The sequence below is a fragment of the Pelobates fuscus genome, chromosome 8, assembly GCF_036172605.1.
Source record: "Pelobates fuscus isolate aPelFus1 chromosome 8, aPelFus1.pri, whole genome shotgun sequence".
NCBI classification, from domain to species: domain Eukaryota; kingdom Metazoa; phylum Chordata; class Amphibia; order Anura; family Pelobatidae; genus Pelobates; species Pelobates fuscus.
In genome coordinates, this window is record NC_086324.1 from 166,030,517 (window position 1) to 166,054,318 (window position 23,802).

At 40.9% G+C, this 23,802-nt stretch overlaps 1 protein-coding gene across 2 annotated transcripts in view; it reads right to left on the reverse strand.

Moving 5' to 3' along the window:
• The window catches only part of CLCN7 (chloride voltage-gated channel 7), a 40,230-nt gene continuing 16,428 nt past the window's right edge, over nucleotides 1–23,802 (reverse strand). For both annotated transcript variants that reach the window (XM_063430702.1, XM_063430701.1), the window contains 14 exons: nucleotides 23,356–23,472; nucleotides 15,501–15,555; nucleotides 14,952–15,012; nucleotides 11,607–11,745; nucleotides 9,610–9,703; nucleotides 9,352–9,518; nucleotides 8,624–8,675; nucleotides 8,372–8,499; nucleotides 7,287–7,372; nucleotides 6,074–6,206; nucleotides 5,613–5,672; nucleotides 4,721–4,897; nucleotides 3,981–4,061; nucleotides 1–3,620 (listed from right to left, as the gene is read on the reverse strand). In XM_063430702.1, the coding sequence (XP_063286772.1) occupies nucleotides 3,534–3,620; nucleotides 3,981–4,061; nucleotides 4,721–4,897; nucleotides 5,613–5,672; nucleotides 6,074–6,206; nucleotides 7,287–7,372; nucleotides 8,372–8,499; nucleotides 8,624–8,675; nucleotides 9,352–9,518; nucleotides 9,610–9,703; nucleotides 11,607–11,745; nucleotides 14,952–15,012; nucleotides 15,501–15,555; nucleotides 23,356–23,472 (1,437 nt within the window). In that variant the 3' untranslated portion in view covers nucleotides 1–3,533. The remainder of the gene's footprint in view (nucleotides 3,621–3,980; nucleotides 4,062–4,720; nucleotides 4,898–5,612; nucleotides 5,673–6,073; nucleotides 6,207–7,286; nucleotides 7,373–8,371; nucleotides 8,500–8,623; nucleotides 8,676–9,351; nucleotides 9,519–9,609; nucleotides 9,704–11,606; nucleotides 11,746–14,951; nucleotides 15,013–15,500; nucleotides 15,556–23,355; nucleotides 23,473–23,802) is intronic.

The following is a 23,802-nucleotide window of genomic DNA, read 5'->3' on the forward strand; positions in this document are numbered from 1 at the left end:
TTTATATATTTCAATGTCAGCTCTTCATACTTTATTGCAAACTCCAAACCAAAGAAAACACAAAGTGAATATTTTATACATCAGACCAAACAATAACATAACACAAATATTCTGTACAGATAATCTAACAGCAGAGTGCAAGGGTTAAATTATAAAATTCCAGGTCAAAAGTAGTATAGAAGAATGCACTATCAATTAAAAGAAATTAGCAGTTATCTAACAGTCATGGATGAGGTGTCAGACATTTATCTAAATGCAGGAAATTTACATAACAGGAATGTGTAGCTGGTATTTGTGTTGATCAATGATTCCCCTCCTTGCATGCCCCAGTCCGAATGTGAAACTGGAATAAAGGCTATTGTTTACTGTATCCAAGTAGATTGAAGTGTTCGAGCGATCAAGCTATATGCTGTTCCGATAGGGATACTGACAAATCCTGGACATTTGGTGTGATTTGCAAAATGCTTGGGAACCGTGTAACCCGCCATTTTAGACGTGTTTAAGTGATTTGTCCATATAAAATGCCTGGCAGTTGTCAAAAGGATCAATTACGAAATTTGGTTCATTTATCAATTAACCTTATTAAAATAATTTTAACCCATAGCCGAAAAAAGTATTTTGCAACAGGCGATTCGGTGAGTTTATGAACGAACCAAATTTCTGAATTTGTTCATTCGTCGTCTAAAAGCCATTTTATTCAGACGAATCACTTGTATTTTCATGTACCCACATAGTCTTTATACTCTCCTTTAACCCCTTAAGGACCAAACTTCTGGAATAAAAGGGAATCATGACATGTCACACATGTCCTGTGTCCTTAAGGGGTTAATTAAAAAGAAACTCCACCAACATTTTCTACATACCTGTACCCAATCAAACTACAAGCCTCAATAAATCCACAGATAAAACACTTTAAACGAAGCAATACATTCATAAAACACAACAGATTTAACTTGTTCCATTTATTGCATCGTTTCTTTCCCAGACTCCTTCAATATCCACTGACAGTGTAACCCTTGCAGCGTACAGACACCCCACTCCAACAATACATAACACAAACTGTACCATCTCTTATAATGCCAGCATACTGACTGCATTTACTGTACCGCCTGTCTACAGCAATTGTAATCTCTAAAGTACCAAGCACACCTGCTAGCGATGCGGAAATGCAATATTCACACACCTTTACATGACCTCTGCACACATTAGTCCACCCAAAGAACTAGACTGGAGCATCCATCCGGTCAATCCCATTACAGCTGTAGCAGGTTAAAGGGGAACTGACACTTCACTGGAATGGACACAGTAGACAAAAACATTGAAAAATCACCTGTAAATCTTGTGTTTTTTTACATATATATTATAGATTTAGCAAAACTACATCATAATCCAGTTCAGACAAGGCACAGCCAGGGCACATATTGCAAATGAAGAGGACAAATAGATACATTGTTTAATTTCTCTATGCTGACTGCCAGGTGTAAAGGGTGGAGCTTATAGCAATGATTGACAGGGAGCTTAGATGGAGCCCATTTGCAGTATAAAGAGGGGTGAATTCTACGTTTCACTTTATTTTACACTCCACATCAAATATACTTTTGTTATGTATAGGGAAAAGTAAACAGAATATTGAAAATCCCAGGAAGTGACAGATCCCTTTTAGGGACACATGACAGACAATGCATTTATAACAATCTGTTTAAGGTTTCAATTTCAGATGGAACATCTAAATTATTTAACAGCAGTGCATTGTGGGCCAATAGGTTTATATAAACAGAAATTACATGCAGACATCAGGTCTTTAAGGGTCAGATTGTGATAGTAGAATATAAAATGGGTCCTGAAAGTAGTTTACAGGTTATGATTAAACAAGACCGTACGATGCATAAAATACACAGAGATTATTTTATTTCTGTTGTGATATGACTTGAGAAAATGAACCAATATTTTAGGACAATCAAAACAGGTCTAAACACTTCTCATCGCAACTTCAGGATTAACATTATCTCAATTCACTATTTTTGTTTTTATATTACAGCCTTTATTTTGATCCAAGATTTTTTTATTTTTTTTTATTCAAATATAGGTTTTCAAAATCTGCAGTGCAGCCTACTGGTGAAATGACTGTACTGCAGTCAGACACCTCAAACCAATTAAAAATAATAGCCACTTGCCAGTAGGCGTTTTGTTCATTTCACACTTCAGCACGTAATCAGCAGCTGAGGTTAGAAAAAATAAATAAAATAAAAAACTAACCCTGAAAAGTCTAAATTAAAAAAAATCCTGTACTTTAAACAACATTATAAATGCGTCTCTCAGCTATGCACATTGGCATAAGAATAGTTGCATGTAAACAGGTGTGAAAATACACAGTGAGTACCCTGTTTATAAATGGGATATTTGGTATACAGCATACTGGATCATCTTATAAGGCGTCCGTTGGGTCAAGCAGAATATTTTTTACTTGGCATACAGTTTAAACAGATTTATTTAAGTATTAGTTTAACATGAAAACAGTTCACTGCTCTCAAAGTTTACAGTTTATTATGTTACTGCATGTTCTCCTACCACTGCCCAGGCAGGAAATGCTTACATTAAATCTTGTTTGTCAGCAATGTACCTTACTTAGAACGCAAGCTGTGTAATTGAGAAGTTACAGATTGTTACCGAGGGTAAGGAATTAGATTGCAGAAAGCTTTGTATCTGTTAAAACAAAGTGAACGTTCGTTTTGTTACACAGCCAGATCAGTGGAGGTTTGTTAACACTAACGGACAGTCAGAGAGGTAGCCCAATCGTATGTATCTGTTTAAACTCTGGGGGTTTAAAAATAACGCAGATACCATCACAGTATCTTAAATAGCCCAGGGGTCTGAATGCATAGCGGACACATTTTGGAAATACTAATGATCTAAACTGTTTACAAATGTAGCTTAAGTGAAAAAGAAACCTATCCTGTATTACCTGAGCATCGCCTAACAACAATTACAGAGAATCCTCGGTACAATGAGAAGTCCATATCCTATCATTTTATTTTGGTTCTATATTTTTAAAAAAGTCAGATTTCAGTGCAAAATATATACCGGTATATCAGTGAAAGAGAGAGCATTTACTTTATTATTATCATTTTAAGACCAATTTAGGATTCAAACTCTGGATGCCATTTTCAGGACATCAAGTTCGAAGAATGCTCGGAGACCGGATTCCATGTAAATAGAGGTCCAAATTCCAGAAGGGAGGCTCACTTGCAAAAGAAAATCGATTATGTTCAGCAGCATCATGGCAATTTTCAGAGAGCTGGTTTAGAGAGGAGCAGCATAGGGTCAGTGGAATTGAAAAATATTGTAACCTTTAACCCTTTTGATAACAGAGGTTCAAGGAGCAAACTGCTCTGGCCGCAAGGGTCTAATACATGGCAAAGTAGTCTGGTAGGTCAAGCCGTCAATCCACCCTTGTCCACGGAGGCCGTAAACATGGCAGTGCCATCCCAGAACACAGCTTCATTTCCAAGAAAAAGGGGGGAAATGGTGCAAAATCACGTATGTGCCAACGATATTTCTTCCAAACCATGCTTTCCTATTCGGTACCGAGCAAGATCTTTTCTAGTTACCAGACCAACCACCTGCAGAGGAAGAAAAATGGATACTTTAGAAATAGATCCTATATCGGAGCAATACAACCTGCCAACAGACTGTAAAATCAATAATATAATTAAATGATCAATATCCACCCCTAGCAAGAATTTTTTTTTTTTATGGAAATAAATGTCAGATCAACATAAAATGTTGCTGTTAGCAGCCGTTAATACAGGTCTCACTTGACCTTGTAAATCTGTAGTTTACTGAACAAACACTGGCAGCATTACAAAATGATCTGCAGAATGTAATGAGCCAGACGATTGCTGGAGACTTTTCCCCAAGGAGGATAGCTGCTGTACGTGCATGTATGAAGGGGTTCTGGGTTCTATTAACAGGCTACTTACTCGATTACGGTTGTCAACCACGACAAGGTGCCTTAGGCCAAGGGCACGGAATAATTTAAATACCCGAGGCAAAGATGCTTCCTACAAGAAAAGGAAATGGTTAATACTTTGTTAATTAACATGTTAAATATATTTCTTCATAATAGATTCTCAAAGGATCAGATTAAAAAATGGAATGACTCGATAATTAATAAATGCAGACATCCTATTGATGAATAAGCAGGAAACTGCATGTTGATGTAACACTGAGGTTATTCCAAAGAGACACAATTTGGCTCCTAAAAGTGGTTACATTTGCATTGGGGTCTGGTATTTTCTGGAATCATTGGTTCACCTCTAACCTTGACTGCTTTCTCCAATGCATAACCATTTAACTGTAACCCATGAAGCCCATTCCTACATCCCAACTTAGAATGTGCTTATTTCATAAAACGTTGTGCATAGCGATAGCATAATGGACTTACACTATAACCCAAAGTCCTGATGTCTATCTGTCTTGCAAATTCATTTATTCTGCGCCATATCAAACCACTAGTGCCTAAATAGTCCAAACATATCTGAGGCCTATTCAAATATTTTAATTTCTCCCCCCAAAAAAACAAAAACATTCAGAGCTCATAAATCCCAAACAGCAAATGTTGTATATTTAAATAGCAAATCCCAGTGTTGTATTATGGGTTAAGTGATTATTATTTACTGTCTAGCAGGACAGTCATAGAGCATGGTGAATGCTTGTGTACCTGGGGCACAGTATAGGGAGTAGGGTTCATGAACTCCGTGAGATCCATGAGGCAGTCCCTCTCATCCTGCGACACATGGATAGACTGGATTGGCGGGAAGCGTGGGTAGGCGTCTCGGAAATCCTTTAGCGTCAGGCGCCCTTGGATCATGCTCATGTTCTCCCTCTCAACGAAAACCTAGGAGTAGCAGATGAAGACACAATGCATTCATTTTCAAAGGTCTTCATCACAGGTCCATATAATAACTGGGTTAGACAAGAGGTCTTCGCCAAGCCTTGAAACTGCTACGCAGGTTGCACCATTTTATACCCACTGAAAGGGCCAGAAGGGAGCCTGGAACGCTGCATCATATAATCCCATACTCTGTGCTAACCCTTCATATTACACTCTTAATAAAGTGAGACTGTCACAAGTGATATAAAAAATACTATGAAATTATTCCATATGTAAAAGCACAAAGCATTTCATGCAAATGATAGTGTTTCAATAGATACAATGAATCCAAGCCAGTGCACTTTTTTTTACTAGCTTTTGCAAGTTTGTTGAGACCATTCCCAGTACACAGCTCTCACATAATGAGTAATGTGTATAAAAGAAAAAAAAAATAAAGAAATAAAAAGGGCGTTCGAGGATTATGTGAAATGTCAATCTGCATGAAATGCCTCGTCTGAAAGTTTGCAATATCTGATTGTAATTTATAACACAAGAATGAAATCACGAAGAAGAAGAAAAAATAATTAAACCGCTTCTTTTATGTGAAGATTCAGTGGTACTGAAAGCATTTCATGCAAGCTGTGAGCGCCTGTGTCCTTCCCTAAACCAGCAACCAGCGGGGGCCATGTCCGGACAGAATAACCGATGTACCAGCTAAGAACGTTCTACGTGGATTTACCTTGTGTTTGAGCAGAACAATCAGCTGGGACCGTAGGATCAAACCGCATAACCTGGACGGCTGCAAACACAGAAAGATGGGTTCATTGCATTGAGGAATTCAATAAAAATGGAAACAGAAGTTTTACTATATATACTTGGCAGAGTAAGTCACTGTCTATGAGTAACGGCTGTCACACAAAGCACATTAATTGGCATATTCTTTCTTAGACATTACTCTGCGTCTGATAAGTGTCACGCACAGTGGAATCATTGTAATTTCAAGCTGAATGCAATGTTTTTGTTCCCCATGATATGGGGGGGGATGAACCAATTGAAATATTATGTGATATTGGTAAATGGTCTTCAAACTGGTTCGAGGGTCAGTAACATTGTACTGGGAATAAATTGAAGCCCTTAAGTCGCTATAATAGAGTTGGTGGTAGGCATTGTCTACAAGAGGGAGTAAAACTCGTTTCAGACCTGTCCAGTTTCGCCGTTATTTTCAATCACAGGAAAGCCGTTGTGATTGGACGCAGTGTTACTTAGGATGTCCACAACGATTCCCACTTTTTCACGCCTATGCAGACAGGTGACTGGTGTGCTCATCACTTCCCTGAAAAACAGGGAAATAAAATGTACACTCAGATGAAATAGACATTTAAAGAAATGTATTTAATTTTTTAAATATTTTACCAGGAAGTATGCATTGAGATACAATATAATATTACAAAAATAATAATAATAATAATACACAAAGAAATAACAGCAAGGTAGTTCCTTCCTGCCCTGCAGACATGTAATTTTGCTTTCCTTTTTTAATCATTATCACAGAGTTACTCTGTTGCACAGATGTATTTAATTTTGGATATATGGAAAGTAATACTGAGAAGGAAAGGTAAAGGTCTAGGATAGGGGCTTAACAGAGCTCCCACACCTTGTGCCTTAACCAATGTGGTCACCTAGACTAGGAAGACGGGGGTAACCCAAAGTAATCTATAAATATAGAGGAAAAACCTAAGAGACCACTCTCATAGAGAGGAGTGACCACTAGATTAAAATCCCAGTGAAATCTAGAAAATAACAAAAACTTTATTAATAATACTGAAAATACGGAGGTAAACCATCAAGTATAACCTGGTAGACCAAAGGCAGCAGTTAGGAGAGGTGCTAGATGCCTACATAATACACACTATATCAGGTCAGAAAAGTATATGGGATTAGCGAAATAGGATAAATAAGCAACAATGAATGACAGCCTGATCCGACCTAATTGCTGTAACCAGATAATGGAATTAAAAACCAACCCTGGCTAAAAATAGCCTAGTATAGAAAGACATTTAGGATTTAAATGTTGGATATATGGTTTTGCATCCTGATCACAAATATTAGATATATAATTTACTGTGCATTGGTCAATAATAACATTTAGATCAAGATTTACTCTCTAAAGTATGCACTCTGCATGTTCACAAAATTGCTAAAAAAAAAAAAAATAAAATGAATTAATAAGAGAAAAAAAAAACCTCAATACTGCTTCCCAAAAAATTACAACTAGCAATAGCTCAAAATAAACACAAGAGGGCAGCATTTCCAAATAAGTGGCTTGATATAGTACAAACAGCAATGTCTCCACTAGGGTCTATAGTGTTCTGTACTCAGAGTATGAAAGGGGTGAATCAAGCATTGTACTTACCTGGCAGTTAGGGAGTGAGATGTAACTGGGGCTTCCCAATGCAGGAACGGGACGCTCTGCAGCTTAATGTGAAGATCATAAAGACCCTGATGGAATACGGAAGACATTTATACATTTACACAGTGCAGTATAAAGAATACGTTCTGTACAAAAGAAAGTAATCTCGTTTTTGTAGGGCACACGTCACCTCATGTCTGTCATCGTTAGTAATATATAACCCAACGATATAACTGAAGCGTTGCACAATATGTCGGTGCTAGATAAGTGCGAGTTATGATAAAAATGGCAGCATATATGAGCAGGAGAACCACACAGAACGCACTGCACCTAAGTCAACTCAGGACACCATCGACTGAACAACAGGAACGAGAAAGGGAATGGGAGACAGTGTTCACCCTCACCAACAGATCATATAGAATCTTATTTTACAAATGTTAAAATATATATATATATATATATATATATATATATATAACTGCAAAAAGCCCATAGGGATACAAATGACTAAATATTTTATATACACTACTTTCTTTAGAATCCTTGCTATTATTCTCATGGTTTTACCATCAATGCCTTTTGGTTTCTCACACACCCCCATTAAAGGGACACTCTAAAATTTTCCATTAAAGAACGTATTTATGAACCCCTATATGAATTTAAATTAAGGTACTACCGTTTTGAAGCTTTGGTTTTTACTGTAAATCCCACGTTTTTCAGATTGTCCAGAGAACAAATTGCTTCAACCAATCATGAAGCGCCTAAAAAATGTCTAATGGAATGCGGATATTATCCCATAAATCCCTGTACGGCAGGGATCAACAGCAGGAATAGAGATACGTAAAAGGCCAAACCAATCGTTATTTGTAGCTCATTACTATGTAACTGGTCTTGGTTGACACAGCAGGGGTTACTGCGATCAATTCAATTATCTGGTTTCACCTTAGAATGTTGACAGCTGAACTAAAACTCCCATAAATCCCTGCTGTGCTGCCACCCAGCATGGTACAAATTGTATGGACAAAGGGAATTACAGCTTGCAATGTGTGCATGGAGACTCACAGCGACAGGTCAGAATGCCCACTTACCTCAATGAAAATATCGCCCACTATTTTAGCCGTAATGAGGACCAGCATAATTGGGAAACCATAGGTGACGTTTCCTGTAGCTTCCACCATAATGACCGTGAGACTTAGCGTCATCCTTACAATCCCACCTTAAGATAAAGAAGAGCAGTTAAAATTTCATTATACTAGGGACACGCTCCTACTGATAAACAAATCACATAGACCACTGTGACAAACCAAGAGGATTCTGGGTAGAAACCAAAGTCTACTTACCAAGCTGAGCTGCTGCTCCCATCAGAGCGTATTTACCAGGATCAGCCCATGTCTGGGAAACAAAAAACAGAGAATATTAATTTTAATTCCCTAAAATGCCGCTCAGCCATCTGTTTCTCAAATGGTTGCACAGGAGACTTTGGAAGGCATTTAAACCAAATATGTCTCCTAAGAGACTAATGATCATGAAGCAGACCAGTCTTTTATTGCTAGGCCTATTGCTTCCTTCTTTCTAATGTGGCAGAAATAAATTCTGAAATTGCAACAATGGTATTTTGCGCCATGTAGCAACTTCTATGAGGTCAAAGGTATAATAACTATGTATTCCCTCCCAATAAGCATACGGGCATTATCAGGACTACTGCAACAGAAAACAATGGATAATAAATGGGAGCCCATGATTTACAACAATCGGGGCCATTTCAGTGCCAACTCACAACTATATTTAGGATGTTTTCATATCTTATCCAGCAGCTTTCAGTGTGCCGGTCTGAATGTAGTCTTATCGGGCAGGGACAGCCGTGTTTGGCTCCTGAGATGTTTGTGAATTATATTTTGGTGCAACTACATGTTTGTGACCTATATTTCCTTGAGGTTTGTAAACTCTATTTCCAAGGTGATCCATCAGAGATTAAAACCAAATAAAACGCAATGCAGGTTCAGTGTGTTTCAAACAACTAGATCGGTATCACACTGGAGGAAAAGGGGATAAAACCAAACACACATACAGAATTTGGAATATACGTTAGGAAGATCCCAAAAAGTCTGCCCCAGGCGGCTCCAAGCAGAAGGGATGGGATGAAAACTCCCGCCGACACAGTCAGGCCGTACGTCCAGCACGCCAAGAAGAAATACAGCAGAGTGAATGAGCCCAGCGTCTGGGGGTTGAAAGTACCTGAGAAGAGAGTCACAAACAGGATCTTAGAAATATGGGACTATTTCACGACAACTCCCAGGGCACTCAGACAGGAAACATTAGCGCTAACCTGGAGGATCGTGGAAGAGGCTGCGTACACTTTTCTCCGGCGTATTAAAAAAGGCAGACGCCATGGCGCTGTACTGCCCATCAGCGCAGAACAGCTAGAGAAAGAAAAAACACACTTTTAAAAGGCATGTCCAAGTCCCAGGGTGGCTCCAGTGTTACAACAGAGACATAGTAACTTTTTTTTTTTTATTCTTTATTTTTGTTGTGCAAAAGTTTGACATACATGTTTGCTATGCCACGATAATAGGTACAGGCTTTTCAAGAGATTTGATATTGTGGCACTGGAGATAAATATTTTGAGAGTAATAAACTAGCTTAACCCCTTAAGGACACATGACATGTGTGACATGTCAAGATTCCCTTTTATTCCAGAAGTTTGGTCCTTAAGGGGTTAAAGTTATGTCAGAGATTGAGATGGCAATAAGCACAATTTATACATAATGAGTAGCCTAACAATAACATCTATGAAAAAGAGAACTTGTAACATGCTGAACTAGGATTATTTCTGTAGCTTAGTAGCCGCAGGGTGCTATTCGTAAGGTTAAGGCATATTTTTATTATGTTATGTTAATGTGGCCCTTGTGTGCTGGAAATTGTAACCTAAAAAAGAAAAGAGGCAATACTTTCTAACAAAAGGACATTCTAGTCGTTATGGTATGCAGGTACGTGCATCAGCCGGCATGTTAGAGTGACTGAACTGGCATATAAACTCATAAACCTTGAGGCTGCGGTAAGCTTCGTGAGCTTGAAGGAGATGGGCCCTCAGTGTACCTATCCGAGTGTGTAGTGTCCCTGGCAGGTAGCACGGAAGTCTACATCTAGGTCCAGCATCAGGATCCCCGTCAACGGTAGTGGTGGAGCCTGAATAGGTAAGTCCAATCCTCTTGCCCTCTCGGTGCTCCGCCCGGAATGGCGTCGCTGTTGGCATCGGGTGGTTCCGCAGTGAGAGAGCTGCGGCCGCTCCTTTCCCCCAGCCCAAGCTGAGATGGGAGTCATTCTCCTGTGTCCACGGGTCACCCCGCGATGTGCGGTGGGACTGTGGGCCTCCGGGAGCGCCGATCCCTGGGTGACCTTTCTGGTATATGGGCGGTGGGTAGGGTGCTGTCTTTTGTGGCCTCCCAGCCCAGTGGGGGACCGGGTGACCCCTGCTGCCTTCCGCTGTCTGGACCGGGGAGTCGAGCGGTGGGGTTGGCTGTGGGGGAGCCAGAGACCGGGTGTAGAGGCTATTTTGTGGGTGCCACGAGGTCTTTGATGTGGGCTGTTATCCTGCTGAGGATTCGCTTGCTGCCTTTGGCGCAGGGCCAGGTTTCTCCTGAAGTTTTAAATATCTCGTGCAGCCTTGCGGTGTAGTCCGTTTGTTCGGTGAGGCAGTTGGTGCTCTCCCAGGGTCGCGTGGGTGAAGCTGTGGCTGCTAAATTTGGTGGCTTCCGTGACTGCATGGGATCAGTCAGCGGTGTTGCTGTGTGTGACCCCAGCGGGGATCGGTATTACCCCCACCGGTTCAAGGGGGGGGTAGTAGGGCTGTCGTGAGCCTTCTGTCGGGCGCCTGTTCTGTGCAGAGGGATCGGCTGCCTCCCCCAAGCACATGGCCCTGTTTAGTGCTAGGCCGCATGGCCGGACGGAGCGGTATCATGGCGTGTACGTAAGGGATAGGTTTCCCCGTGATCCCAGTTTGCTTCTGCTTCGTCCTCCAGTTGGCCCGGGCTGCTTTGGGTGTAGAGTCAGTCGTAAGTAGCTGATTTTAGCACATTATTGTCGGAGCTCTTGGAAAGTGCTGATGGCCATCCTGGCTGTCAGGCCCCGCCCCCCCGACGTAATAACACTTTTTATGTAAACATTTGCTTAAAACACTTGTTACCAGAAAGCAGCAGCTTCTTTTATTAAAAAAGTGTTGATTAGTTGTTTTTTTGGTAAGTGGTAGTAATTTTCTTGTCTCTAGGACTTGCCCACTCTTGAGCTAGAGGACATACATAGTGCAGATATCCAGAACCAACTTACCTGCAGGGGGTACTCCACGGCATCCTCACGCAGCGGCTGACAATCTGTGGAGTAGTAGATCATGACGAAGGATACGGTGGCTGTAACAGCTGCCACCAACATGGCTTCAATCACCTGTAAGTAGCGACGGTGAAGATACCTGGAAACAAGGAGATAAATATCAAACCCACGTCGCAATAACTGACATGAATAAACCACAAATTAAACAGAAGCGCATTAATAACTCTGTATAACAACCACGTCATACAAGACTGTTTCCCTTCACCTGACCGTGCACATGTAGTTTCAAATTCAGTGTCTTGACGTTTGCTCCAAGATATTATTTCTGTTTATACCGAGCATTCTAGATCTGGTACATCAGTCTCATTAGGACAAAACAAATATAAAAAAAAAAATGCCTTGTCTATTAGGTGGAGGAGAAAAATTGAGCTGCAAACCTAGAACATGAATTTCTTAATAGTGGTTCTGCAACAGCAAGCACAAGAAGAAAAAAAGGAATACATTTTAGAAGGCTAGTTAAAACATTCTGTCTTAGCTTATGTTAAGATTTGAGTAGGATCCAGAAAGATTATGGAACTTTGCAACAGTCGTGGATTCAAACATAGTATGGCTATAAGGTGTGACTTATTCCCTATATTTGATAGGATAGGTGGATCTTAAGTAACCCCACATCGCAGGCATTTATTCCCCCGTTTTTCAATTCAGACTTTGTAGGAAGTGACAGAAAACTTTGCTAGGATAAATAATAAGCACATGCCCAGGCAAACACAAAGCTTTTTTTCTGGCGGTAATTAACAAGTTCAGAGCAGAGACACCTTTTAAAATCCCAACAAACATTGTAGGAGAAAATTAATACGACCTGTATATCCCAAAACAAAGAAACTGTGTGTAAAGCATAGCTAAACCACTAGATGGCAGCACAGCTATTGCCTGAACACACAGCTCCCATCGGTAGATTACCTTTGGCACTCCAGATGTTGTGGACTACATCTCCCTTGATGCTTTGCCAGCATTATGGCTGTCAGAGCATTCTGGGAGATGTAGTATGCAAAATCTGGATTGCCAAAGGTTGCCTGCCTCTGGCTTATGGTGTACTGCAGGTACTTCAAATGCTCATAATCCAATGCCTGCGGCCCCTGCATGGACAGGTACTTTGCTCTTTAATATCATATGGCAGGCACTGAGCTCATCCTATTCCCCCTCTGCCCCCGCTATACTCCATAAATCATTCTAAAATGTCACATTAATCGTACTCCCAGGGGATAGAAATTAAAGTTTGTCTGGCCCATAAAGCCCACGGCTCTCCAGCAGAGAATGACTGAATATTGAATTCTGCACAAAGTACTCAATGTCAAGATTCAGCTGTGTACCAGATGTGTCCCGGGAGATGCAGGCTGGGGAACTAATCCCTACGAATGATGGAAATATGAGTAATGTATCTTTAGAAACCTGAACTGCAAAACAGTTTTACTTTCCCCATTCCCCATTCCAGAAAATTAACACCATTAACCCTAAACCACCCTGGATGGAAAGGGACATCTCACCGTCAAAAAAATAAAAATAGATTTGAATGACAGCTGGTAAAAATAAATAAATAAAAACAGATATTAACATCTGATAAAAAAGAAACAAAAAGTTAGTGTTTTGACAATTTCACTACTGGAATTTATTTTAAAATTGTCAATAAGTGCAGTTATGAAAAAATGTCACAGCTTGGCTATTTCAGCCTAAATTTTGCAATTTGTCTTTCAATACGCTACAATTTGGGGTCAGTAATTTAAACTCTGACTGTGCCAATGACGTTCTTAATCTCAAACGAGGTAATTCTACAAAGACCATGATATCTTTAAGACTAAATTTTACAGGTTGTTTTTTCAAATTATTGCAATTCATTGCCAGGTCATTAAATTCCTGGTTATGGAAGAAAGATATTTTTTTTCTCCCTCAAATTCCCATATATGGCTTGCATTTTGTACATAATTTGTTGTCTCGATAAATCAATTAACTTTCATATCACCCCCTACTTTTACCCTTTGTATCACTATACCCCACTCCCTCTAGAACAGGGGTAGGCAACCTTCGGCTCTACAGATGTTTTGGACTACATCTCCCATAATGCTTTTACAGCCATATTGCTGGCAAAGCATCAAGGGAGATGTAGTCCACAACATCTGTAGAGCCGAAGGTTGCCTACCCCTGCTCTAGAATGTAAGCTCATTGAGCAGGGCCCTCAACCCCTCTGTTCCTGTACGTCCAGTTGTTTGGTTACAATTACATGTCTGTTAGTCCACCCATTGTACAGCGCTACGGAATCTGATGGCGCTATATAAATAATAAAATATCACTGAATGAAGTAAAGCTGGTGACTGGAAAACACAGAATTTAGAAACTATAATCCCAGCAGATGTTTCATTGGAACAACATAAATGCAGGGTCTAGCATGTTCATCTGGCACGCACCCGTTCTTCCAATTGCATCTTTGTAGCTAGTTCTGGAAATTAACAGGCTGGCACAGAATTATGGGACTCCGTTCAGTAACCAGGACCACTGACCGCGGAGGCAGGTCCGTAGAAGCAGAGCGCTCCACAATTTTGTTGCATAAAAAGATTTACAACCCAGTGAGCTGTCTGATAGCAATAATAATTTAGCGGAGTGAGGATAGCATATTTCCCAGTTTGCCACAAGAAAAACGCCAAATCCTGCAAGGCAACTAGCATTCCATGGGATATTAAAGAGACACTATAGTCACGCATAGTGCGTCTAATCTGATAGAAACTGCAATGCTTCCAGAGACGGACATACTGACAGCCACTGTAGGTGCTTCCACAGCAACGACCGAGTAAAAGGTCATGTGACGCAGAAGCCCATAGGATGAATTTATTCAATGGGGATGTTTAAATGTGCACAGCGTTCGATGCGCATGTGCAGGGATCCTCAAAGTAGTGTTTCTCTATTTAAAGCATGGTCTCCCCAAAGTTCCAGCCAATCATTCACTACAATTTCACTGTTTAATGATTCAGTCCTTTATATGTTACAGTTATCAATGGGGTCGGAATTGTACAGTGGAAAATGAAGTGAAAATGTCAACATTATCCCACGGATCTTATTCACAAGTCTGACCTTGCAGAGCCCAAATACATCTTCTGGTTTTATGCAAGGAAATCATTAATGACCAGGATCCACTTACTAATGAGAAAAGAAGCCGTTTCCTTGTTTACTTTAATGAGCAAACCAGAGTTCGTGGAGGGAGGAGGGAACACACGCAAATACCATTTAATGTGAAAATTCTGCTCTTACAGATATGACATATTTATAGGACATAGCAGGACAGACAGAGAAAGTTACCTGATCCGGAAAACAGTCAGGCAGTTGTTCAGAGCATTGAATAAAGCTCCAATCATCCCACCTACATCCGGGAACAAAAACCACAATAAATGGCATGTCTACTGTGCAGGATGTCCACATCCAATACGCAGGTCAGAAAGAATGCACTGTGTTTACAATGCCTTAAAGGAAAACATTCGGCTATAAAGAATGTGTCCCTTTAATGCAGAATTGTTGGATCATTTTGCCAAGTTCTACAACATCAGAATTTAAAGTTGCTCTAGGTATAGTAGGAAGGAGGAAATCAGTGAAGGTAGAACGGGGCCACGCAGATTGCTGCACAATGGCGGTCTGTTTGTCAGGACCGCAGCTTTAAAAATGATTCTAAATAGCTAAAACATAGTGATTAGCACAGTAGCGATATTTTATGGCTTGAAAACGTCTAGTGTTCCCATAAAACGACTATAAGTCCCATAAATATAAGGTTCCCCCTTTATCCAACCACATAAAGAAATGCAGATTAAAAAAACAAACAAAAACCCACACACAAAATACATCGAAATCTCTTACCTATTGCTCCCATTACTATAAAAATGGGGAGTTCAAAGTACTTGTAAGTATTTTCCTGTAAAAGCAAAAACATAGATAAGGATGTAAGTACATATTTATAGATAGTGGGCAAAAAATGAACTTTTATTTTTAGATAATGAGACACAATTAAAGAGTCTTATATGCATACAAAACATTATCTCCCGTTCTCTGTAAGAAGTACTGACTAATCATTCCATATCGGGGGGACATTTGCTTCCCATGTACGCAGAGCACCAACACATACTGTGGTGTTTTCATGTATAAAACGCTATAAACAAATCAATAGAGACAGAGAGATCGATCAAACATTCAGTGCAGCCTGCAAGTTTTAAAAAGCCAGTACAATTCACAGCTTAAAATACAACATTGACGGGGGGCGGGGCCTGACCGCCGGCGGGATCAGACGTGCCATGTCTGAGCTCCCGCTTCGGGGCCACAAAATCAGCGCTGACCAGAGCCTAAACCCACTCAGCAATACCCACAAGCGACTAAATTGACCTTAAGCTGATGGGGTACACGGGGATACCCGCCAAGACCCTCCTTGGCACCAGCAACGACCTAACAAGTACCCGGAGTGTGGAGGAGCTTGAGCCGGGACGAGACGGCCGCTCTCCCGGGTCTCCGGCTGGTGTCTGGCTCCCCCCTCCCCCCCTGGACCGGGGGGGTCATCCCGGTCTACACGGGCAACTACTGGAGAGCCAACTAAGGCCTTAAAAATCATCACCCTGCCGTGGACCATCGAGCAGCGCTCCTCAAGATGGCCGCCGAATACCAGCCATGTGCGCGACCTACCCGCATGAATAGGGTGGAGGGCTGCACTCCTTCAGCTGCGACGGCACAGAGCCAGGAGCCACCACCCGTGACCCTCTGCCCACTACACGCACCATCCTGGCCGAGTTTTGAGTGAGAACACATCAAACCACCAAGCAAGGGCTAGCTATACCCACCTCGGCCTTGACAGTGCAGCATAGGTACCAGCGGACCGTTACACCGTCCTTCTTAAGAAAGCATTCACACCCACATTGCACTGGACTTTTGTACTAACTAAGCACTCTTTGGCACGGAATCGCAAGGAGCCCAGTGGTCTATCAGCTGTACCAGCAGATGAAGCGGCAGGTCTACAAGCTAATGTGTTCCAGCAAGTATTTCCTAACAGCGCAATTAATCTTCTATATTGACCATTTGCAGTATATGACCAGACTTAGTAGCATAATCTTAAACTAAAATGTTGTAGGCAGCATGCATAGCCTATCAGTTTCCTTTAATTTGTTAAGCCTGTCTGTTTACTCTTGAATTCCCATTCAAAAAAAAAAAAGTGCAACATATCTTGAACCTGTTATCAATATCAATTTACTACTGTACTATTTTTGACATTACTAATGTATGTAATCAATGCACTTTCAAAAATAAAGAATTAAAGAAAAAAAAAAAAAAAACACAACATTGACGACTGAGCATGACATACAACTACTGTTCCTCTAAATGGATGACCAATTTCTTTTAGTAGTGGTTTGAAGCTATTTTATGAATTGAAATACCATAAAAAAAACCATATAATGTTATCACGAGACAGCAGGTCATTGAATGGAAGGGGAGATGCTGATTCAGAAAATCCCACAACCGTCCACATCAAAGTTTTTATTCCATTTACCATGACTTTGGGCGGTTATGTTTCACCACTGAAAAGGAGTCACGCTAAACGTAGAAATTAGTCTTCTGCTGCTGTCTCTGTCTTAAAGAGACAGCTCATTGAAGTGGTCTATGTGCAATGTTCCTGTCCCCCTTAGTCCTGCAATGTAACTGAGAAACTGCAATAATTACATTACATGGTTAATATTGCCTCTAATGGCAATCAGAGCTTTGTATTTCTTAAACTACAGTATCCCTTTAAAGCCAACTACCTACAGGGTTTACTAATTAAATTAGGAACTGCACATTTCATATCAAAATCACTGAGCTAGATAAATGGTTTAATGGATAATTACTCCAGCTCAGCTACACAGGTCTAACACTACAACGTCCATATCGATTCTTCACCATTCGCAGTTTAGTGAACAAGCCTTACATACACTGCATGCATTGTACTCATTACAATCTAGACAATGTGAAGCACTCTCTCTCTTCTATGGGAAGTAATATTCTGTAATGTAAATACAAGGCTGATATTACACAATGTCCTGTGCTTCCTTATCATCCTCTACACATTGTGCACTTAAAGCATTATTTGGGGAATTGTGCAACTGAGGAGGCAAGGCATTCTCTGTAAGCAAACTTTCCATATGTCAGACTAAAGCCTGTTCTATTAAAGGGACACTCCACACGTTAGATGCACTGTGTAGGTTAGGTTACAGTTAGTTATACTGGGTGGGTTTATATTATTAAAGGGACACTCCAGGCTCCCACACACGTTAGATGCACTGTGTAGGTTAGGTTACAGTTAGTTATACTGGGTGGGTTTATATTATTAAAGGGACACTCCAGGCTCCCACACACGTTAGATGCACTGTGTAGGTTAGGTTACAGTTAGTTATACTGGGTGGGTTTATATTATTAAAGGGACACTCCAGGCTCCCACACACGTTAGATGCACTGTGTAGGTTAGGTTACAGTTAGTTATACTGGGTGGGTTTATATTATTAAAGGGATACTCCAGGCTCCCACACACACGTTAGGTGCACTGTGTAGGTTAGGTTACAGTTAGTTATACTGGGTGGGTTTATATTGTTAAAGGGACACTCCAGGCTCCCACACGTTAGATGCACTGTGTAGGTTAGGTTACAGTTAGTTATGCTGGGTGGGTTTATATTATTAAAGGGACACTCCAGGCTCCCACACGTTAGATGCACTGTGTAGGTTAGGTTACAGTTAGTTATGCTGGGTGGGTTTATATTATTAAAGGCACACTCCAGGCTCCCACACACGTTAGATGCACTGTGTAGGTTAGGTTACAGTTAGTTATGCTGGGTGGGTTTATATTATTAAAGGGATACTCCAGGCTCCCACACACACGTTAGGTGCACTGTGTAGGTTAGGTTACAGTTAGTTATACTGGGTGGGTTTATATTGTTAAAGGGACACTCCAGGCTCCCACACGTTAGATGCACTGTGTAGGTTAGGTTACAGTTAGTTATAATGGGTGGGTTTATATTATTAAAGGGACACTCCAGGCTCTCACACACGTTGGGTGCACTGTGTAGGTTAGGTTACAGTTAGTTATACTGGGTGGGTTTATATTATTAAAGGGACACTCCAGGCTCCCACACACGTTAGATGCACTGTGTAGGTTAGGTTACAGTTAGTTATACTGGGTGGGTTAATATTATTAAAGGGACACTCCAGGCTCCCACACACGTTGGGTGCACTGTGTAGGTTAGGTTACAGTTAGTTATACTGGGTGGGTTTATATTATTAAAGGGACACTCCAGGCTCCCACACACGTTAGGTGCACTGTGTAGGTTAGGTTACAGTTATACTGGGTGGGTTTATATTATTAAAGGGACACTCCAGGCTCCCACACACGTTAGATGCACTGTGTAGGTTAGGTTACAGTTAGTTATGCTGGGTGGGTTTATATTATTAAAGGCACACTCCTGGCTCCCACACACATTAGGTGCACTGTGTAGGTTAGGTTACAGTTAGTTATACTGGGTGGGTTTATATTATTAAAGGGACACTCCAGGCTCCCACACACGTTAGGTGCACTGTGTAGGTTAGGTACAGTTCGTTATACTGGGTGGGTTTATATTATTAATGGGACACTCCTGGCTCCCACACACGTTAGATGCACTGTGTAGGTTAGGTTACAGTTAGTTATACTGGGTGGGTTTATATTATTAAAGGGACACTCCAGGCTCCCACACACGTTAGATGCACTGTGTAGGTTAGGTTACAGTTAGTTATGCTGGGTGGGTTTATATTATTAAAGGGACACTCCAGGCTCCCACACGTTAGATGCACTGTGTAGGTTAGGTTACAGTTAGTTATGCTGGGTGGGTTTATATTATTAAAGGCACACTCCAGGCTCCCACACACGTTAGATGCACTGTGTAGGTTAGGTTACAGTTAGTTATGCTGGGTGGGTTTATATTATTAAAGGGATACTCCAGGCTCCCACACACACGTTAGGTGCACTGTGTAGGTTAGGTTACAGTTAGTTATACTGGGTGGGTTTATATTGTTAAAGGGACACTCCAGGCTCCCACACGTTAGATGCACTGTGTAGGTTAGGTTACAGTTAGTTATGCTGGGTGGGTTTATATTATTAAAGGGACACTCCAGGCTCCCACACGTTAGATGCACTGTGTAGGTTAGGTTACAGTTAGTTATGCTGGGTGGGTTTATATTATTAAAGGCACACTCCAGGCTCCCACACACGTTAGATGCACTGTGTAGGTTAGGTTACAGTTAGTTATACTGGGTGGGTTTATATTATTAAAGGGACACTCCAGGCTCCCACACACGTTGGGTGCACTGTGTAGGTTAGATTACAGTTATACTGGGTGGGTTTATATTATTAAAGGGACACTCCAGGCTCCCACACGTTAGATGCACTGTGTAGGTTAGGTTACAGTTAGTTATGCTGGGTGGGTTTATATTATTAAAGGCACACTCCAGGCTCCCACACACGTTAGGTGCACTGTGTAGGTTAGATTACAGTTAGTTATACTGGGTGGGTTTATATTATTAAAGGGACACTCCAGGCTCTCACACACGTTGGGTGCACTGTGTAGGTTAGGTTACAGTTAGTTATACTGGGTGGGTTTATATTATTAAAGGGACACTCCAGGCTCCCACACACGTTAGATGCACTGTGTAGGTTAGGTTACAGTTAGTTATACTGGGTGGGTTAATATTATTAAAGGGACACTCCAGGCTCCCACACACGTTGGGTGCACTGTGTAGGTTAGGTTACAGTTAGTTATACTGGGTGGGTTTATATTATTAAAGGGACACTCCAGGCTCCCACACACGTTAGGTGCACTGTGTAGGTTAGGTTACAGTTATACTGGGTGGGTTTATATTATTAAAGGGACACTCCAGGCTCCCACACACGTTAGGTGCACTGTGTAGGTTAGGTTACAGTTATACTGGGTGGGTTTATATTATTAAAGGCACACTCCTGGCTCCCACACACATTAGGTGCACTGTGTAGGTTAGGTTACAGTTAGTTATACTGGGTGGGTTTATATTATTAAAGGGACACTCCAGGCTCCCACACACGTTAGGTGCACTGTGTAGGTTAGGTACAGTTCGTTATACTGGGTGGGTTTATATTATTAATGGGACACTCCTGGCTCCCACACACGTTAGATGCACTGTGTAGGTTAGGTTACAGTTAGTTATACTGGGTGGGTTTATATTATTAAAGGGACACTCCAGGCTCCCACACACACGTTAGGTGCACTGTGTAGGTTAGGTTACATTTAGTTATACTGGGTGGGTTTATATTATTAAAGGGACACTCCAGGCTCCCACACACGTTAGGTGCACTGTGTAGGTTAGATTACAGTTATACTGGGTGGGTTTATATTATTAAAGGGACACTCCAGGCTCCCACACACACGTTAGGTGCACTGTGTAGGTTAGATTACAGTTATACTGGGTGGGTTTATATTATTAAAGGCACACTCCTGGCTCCCACACACATTAGATGCACTGTGTAGGTTAGGTTACAGTTAGTTATACTGGGTGGGTTTATATTATTAAAGGGACACTCCAGACTCCCACACACGTTAGGTGCACTGTGTAGGTTAGGTTACAGTTAGTTATACTGGGTGGGTTTATATTATTAAAGGCACACTCCAGGCTCCCACACACGTTAGATGCACTGTGTAGGTTAGGTTACAGTTAGTTATACTGGGTGGGTTTATATTATTAATGGGACACTCCTGGCTCCCACACACGTTAGATGCACTGTGTAGGTTAGGTTACAGTTAGTTATACTGGGTGGGTTTATATTATTAAATGGACACTCCAGGCTCCCACACACGTTAGGTGCACTGTGTAGGTTAGATTACAGTTATACTGGGTGGGTTTATATTATTAAAGGGACACTCCAGGCTCCCACACACGTTCGATGCACGGTGTAGGTTACGTTACAGTTATACTGGGTGGATTTATATTATTAAAGGGACACTCCAGGCCCCCACACAAGTTAGATGCACTGTGTAGGTTAGGTTACAGTTATACTGGGTGGGTTTATATTATTAAAGGGACACTACAGGCTCCCACACACGTTGGGTGCACTGTGTAGGTTAAGTTACAGTTAGTTATACTGGATGGGTTTATATTATTAAAGAGACACTCCAGGTTCCCCCACATGTTAGATGCACTGTGTAGGTTAGGTTACAGTTAGTTATACTGGGTGGGTTTATATTAATAAAGGGACACTCCAGGCTCCCACACGTTAGCTGCACTGTGTAGGTAACATTACAATTAGTTACACTACAAGCTCCCGCTCCCACACATTCGGTTTGCGGTCACAGTAGAAGTAAACTGCACCTAGCAGGAATCCCAGCTGCACTAATAACAGAGAGATTTGTGGGATAAGGGGACAACAAAGGGCTTTATCTTGGGAAGCTGAAGCGCTTCATGGCGTCAGCCTTCAATGAAGTAGCTGTAAATACAGGATTTGAATCAAATGAGAGATTTACCTCGTTTTTAAGTTTTTCTTTGTGCAGGAGAAGGGAGAATAATAATCTTGGACTCACACTGAACTTAAAAATAAACACAAATATATATATATTTTTTTTTAAAGGTCAATGTGGAGTCGCTCTTGTGAATGTTACAACCATTACAGGATATCACAAATACATTGCTCTCACTGCAGCTGGCTCAGAAATAAAATCACAAATGTGTCCTAGACATCAAGACTACACAATGAATAAAATCTGGTTTCACAAGTAAGACGGGGATTAGAAACTATTAATAAGGATTTGAGCTGCGCTTGCAGGACTAATTTTGATAAAAACGTCCCAATTTAGCTCAACATAGAAAGCTGGAAAATGCCTTACTGGAAAGCTGAATCACTGCTGTAAAATAGATCTCATGCAGCTAATGGGATAAAGAACTATAAATCTATATAACCTCCCATTAGTTACAGAGTTTGCCAGTCCAAAGCCTGTGTGATCACAATACAGGATGCGACACGAAACTGGGCTCGCCATTAAACCGGATCAGGTTATTTTTGCTATTATAGAGAGCGGTCGAGTTTTATCAAAGAGAAAATAGCAACAGATAGGTCTTGCCATGCTTGAGAAAAGAGCGTAACAGTTAATATAATACCCATACACAGCATTAAGAATGTGAGACATTAGGACAGATATGCGGAGAATCCAGTCTACGGACATAATAGAACGTTTCCCAAAGCTTCATCTGGAATGGACACAGGCTGACTGGTCTTATTTTTAATTTACTAAGCTAAAACACAATAGTGGGAGTGTGTAAGAATTACTAAATAAAGCAGGTTTTAGTAGTTGACATGCTACAATCGGGATTTATATATCACAAACACACATTTATCAGACACTAGGGAAAGGAAAAGATTCTCAGATTTGGATAGCGATGTCAAAAAATCTGAGCTCTCTGAGTAAATCTTCTCGATCTCGCACAGAAGATCGCTGTCTAATTCTCACCCGTCCTATGCAATCCACGGGAAGACCAGGCACTCAGAAATGCAAGAAATAAGGACTTATTGTGCATTACAGCATGAATCCGCTTTTGGGTGCAAAATATCATTAACATTCTTATGAAATGTTTATAGTACACATTTGACAATTTCCTAATGAAGAAAATAAATAAAATGAGAGTAAAGAAAAAGCAGCCCATTACTCACATCAGTGTCAAATCTCCCAAAGTTAATCAGACCTGGGTTGGAAAGGTCCCCCGGTTTCTGGTTGTAAAAACTCAGCACGAAATTCAGCGTGAAGGTTGAGATCATGGACGCAAAGAACTTAACAGGTAGAACAAAAATATATACAATCAGAAAACAGATACAAGCACAGGAAGGCACAGCAATTAATTCTCTACAAATTTAAGCAGAGGTTAAAACCCCCTGTCCTAAGTGCTGTTATAATCTGTACAAAAATGACAATGATTAAAAAGAAGCATTTAATCTTTAATATTTAAAACATACTTTCACCTGTGTGAAGAATACAAAATGAGGCTGTCAGAGAATTATAATGGTTCCTATACTGGCACATCTTATTAATTAGTTCCTAGACTACAGCAGAGTTGCCAAGTTTGCCAGGGGTCAAAAAAGGAAGAGGAAAGGGCTGGGATT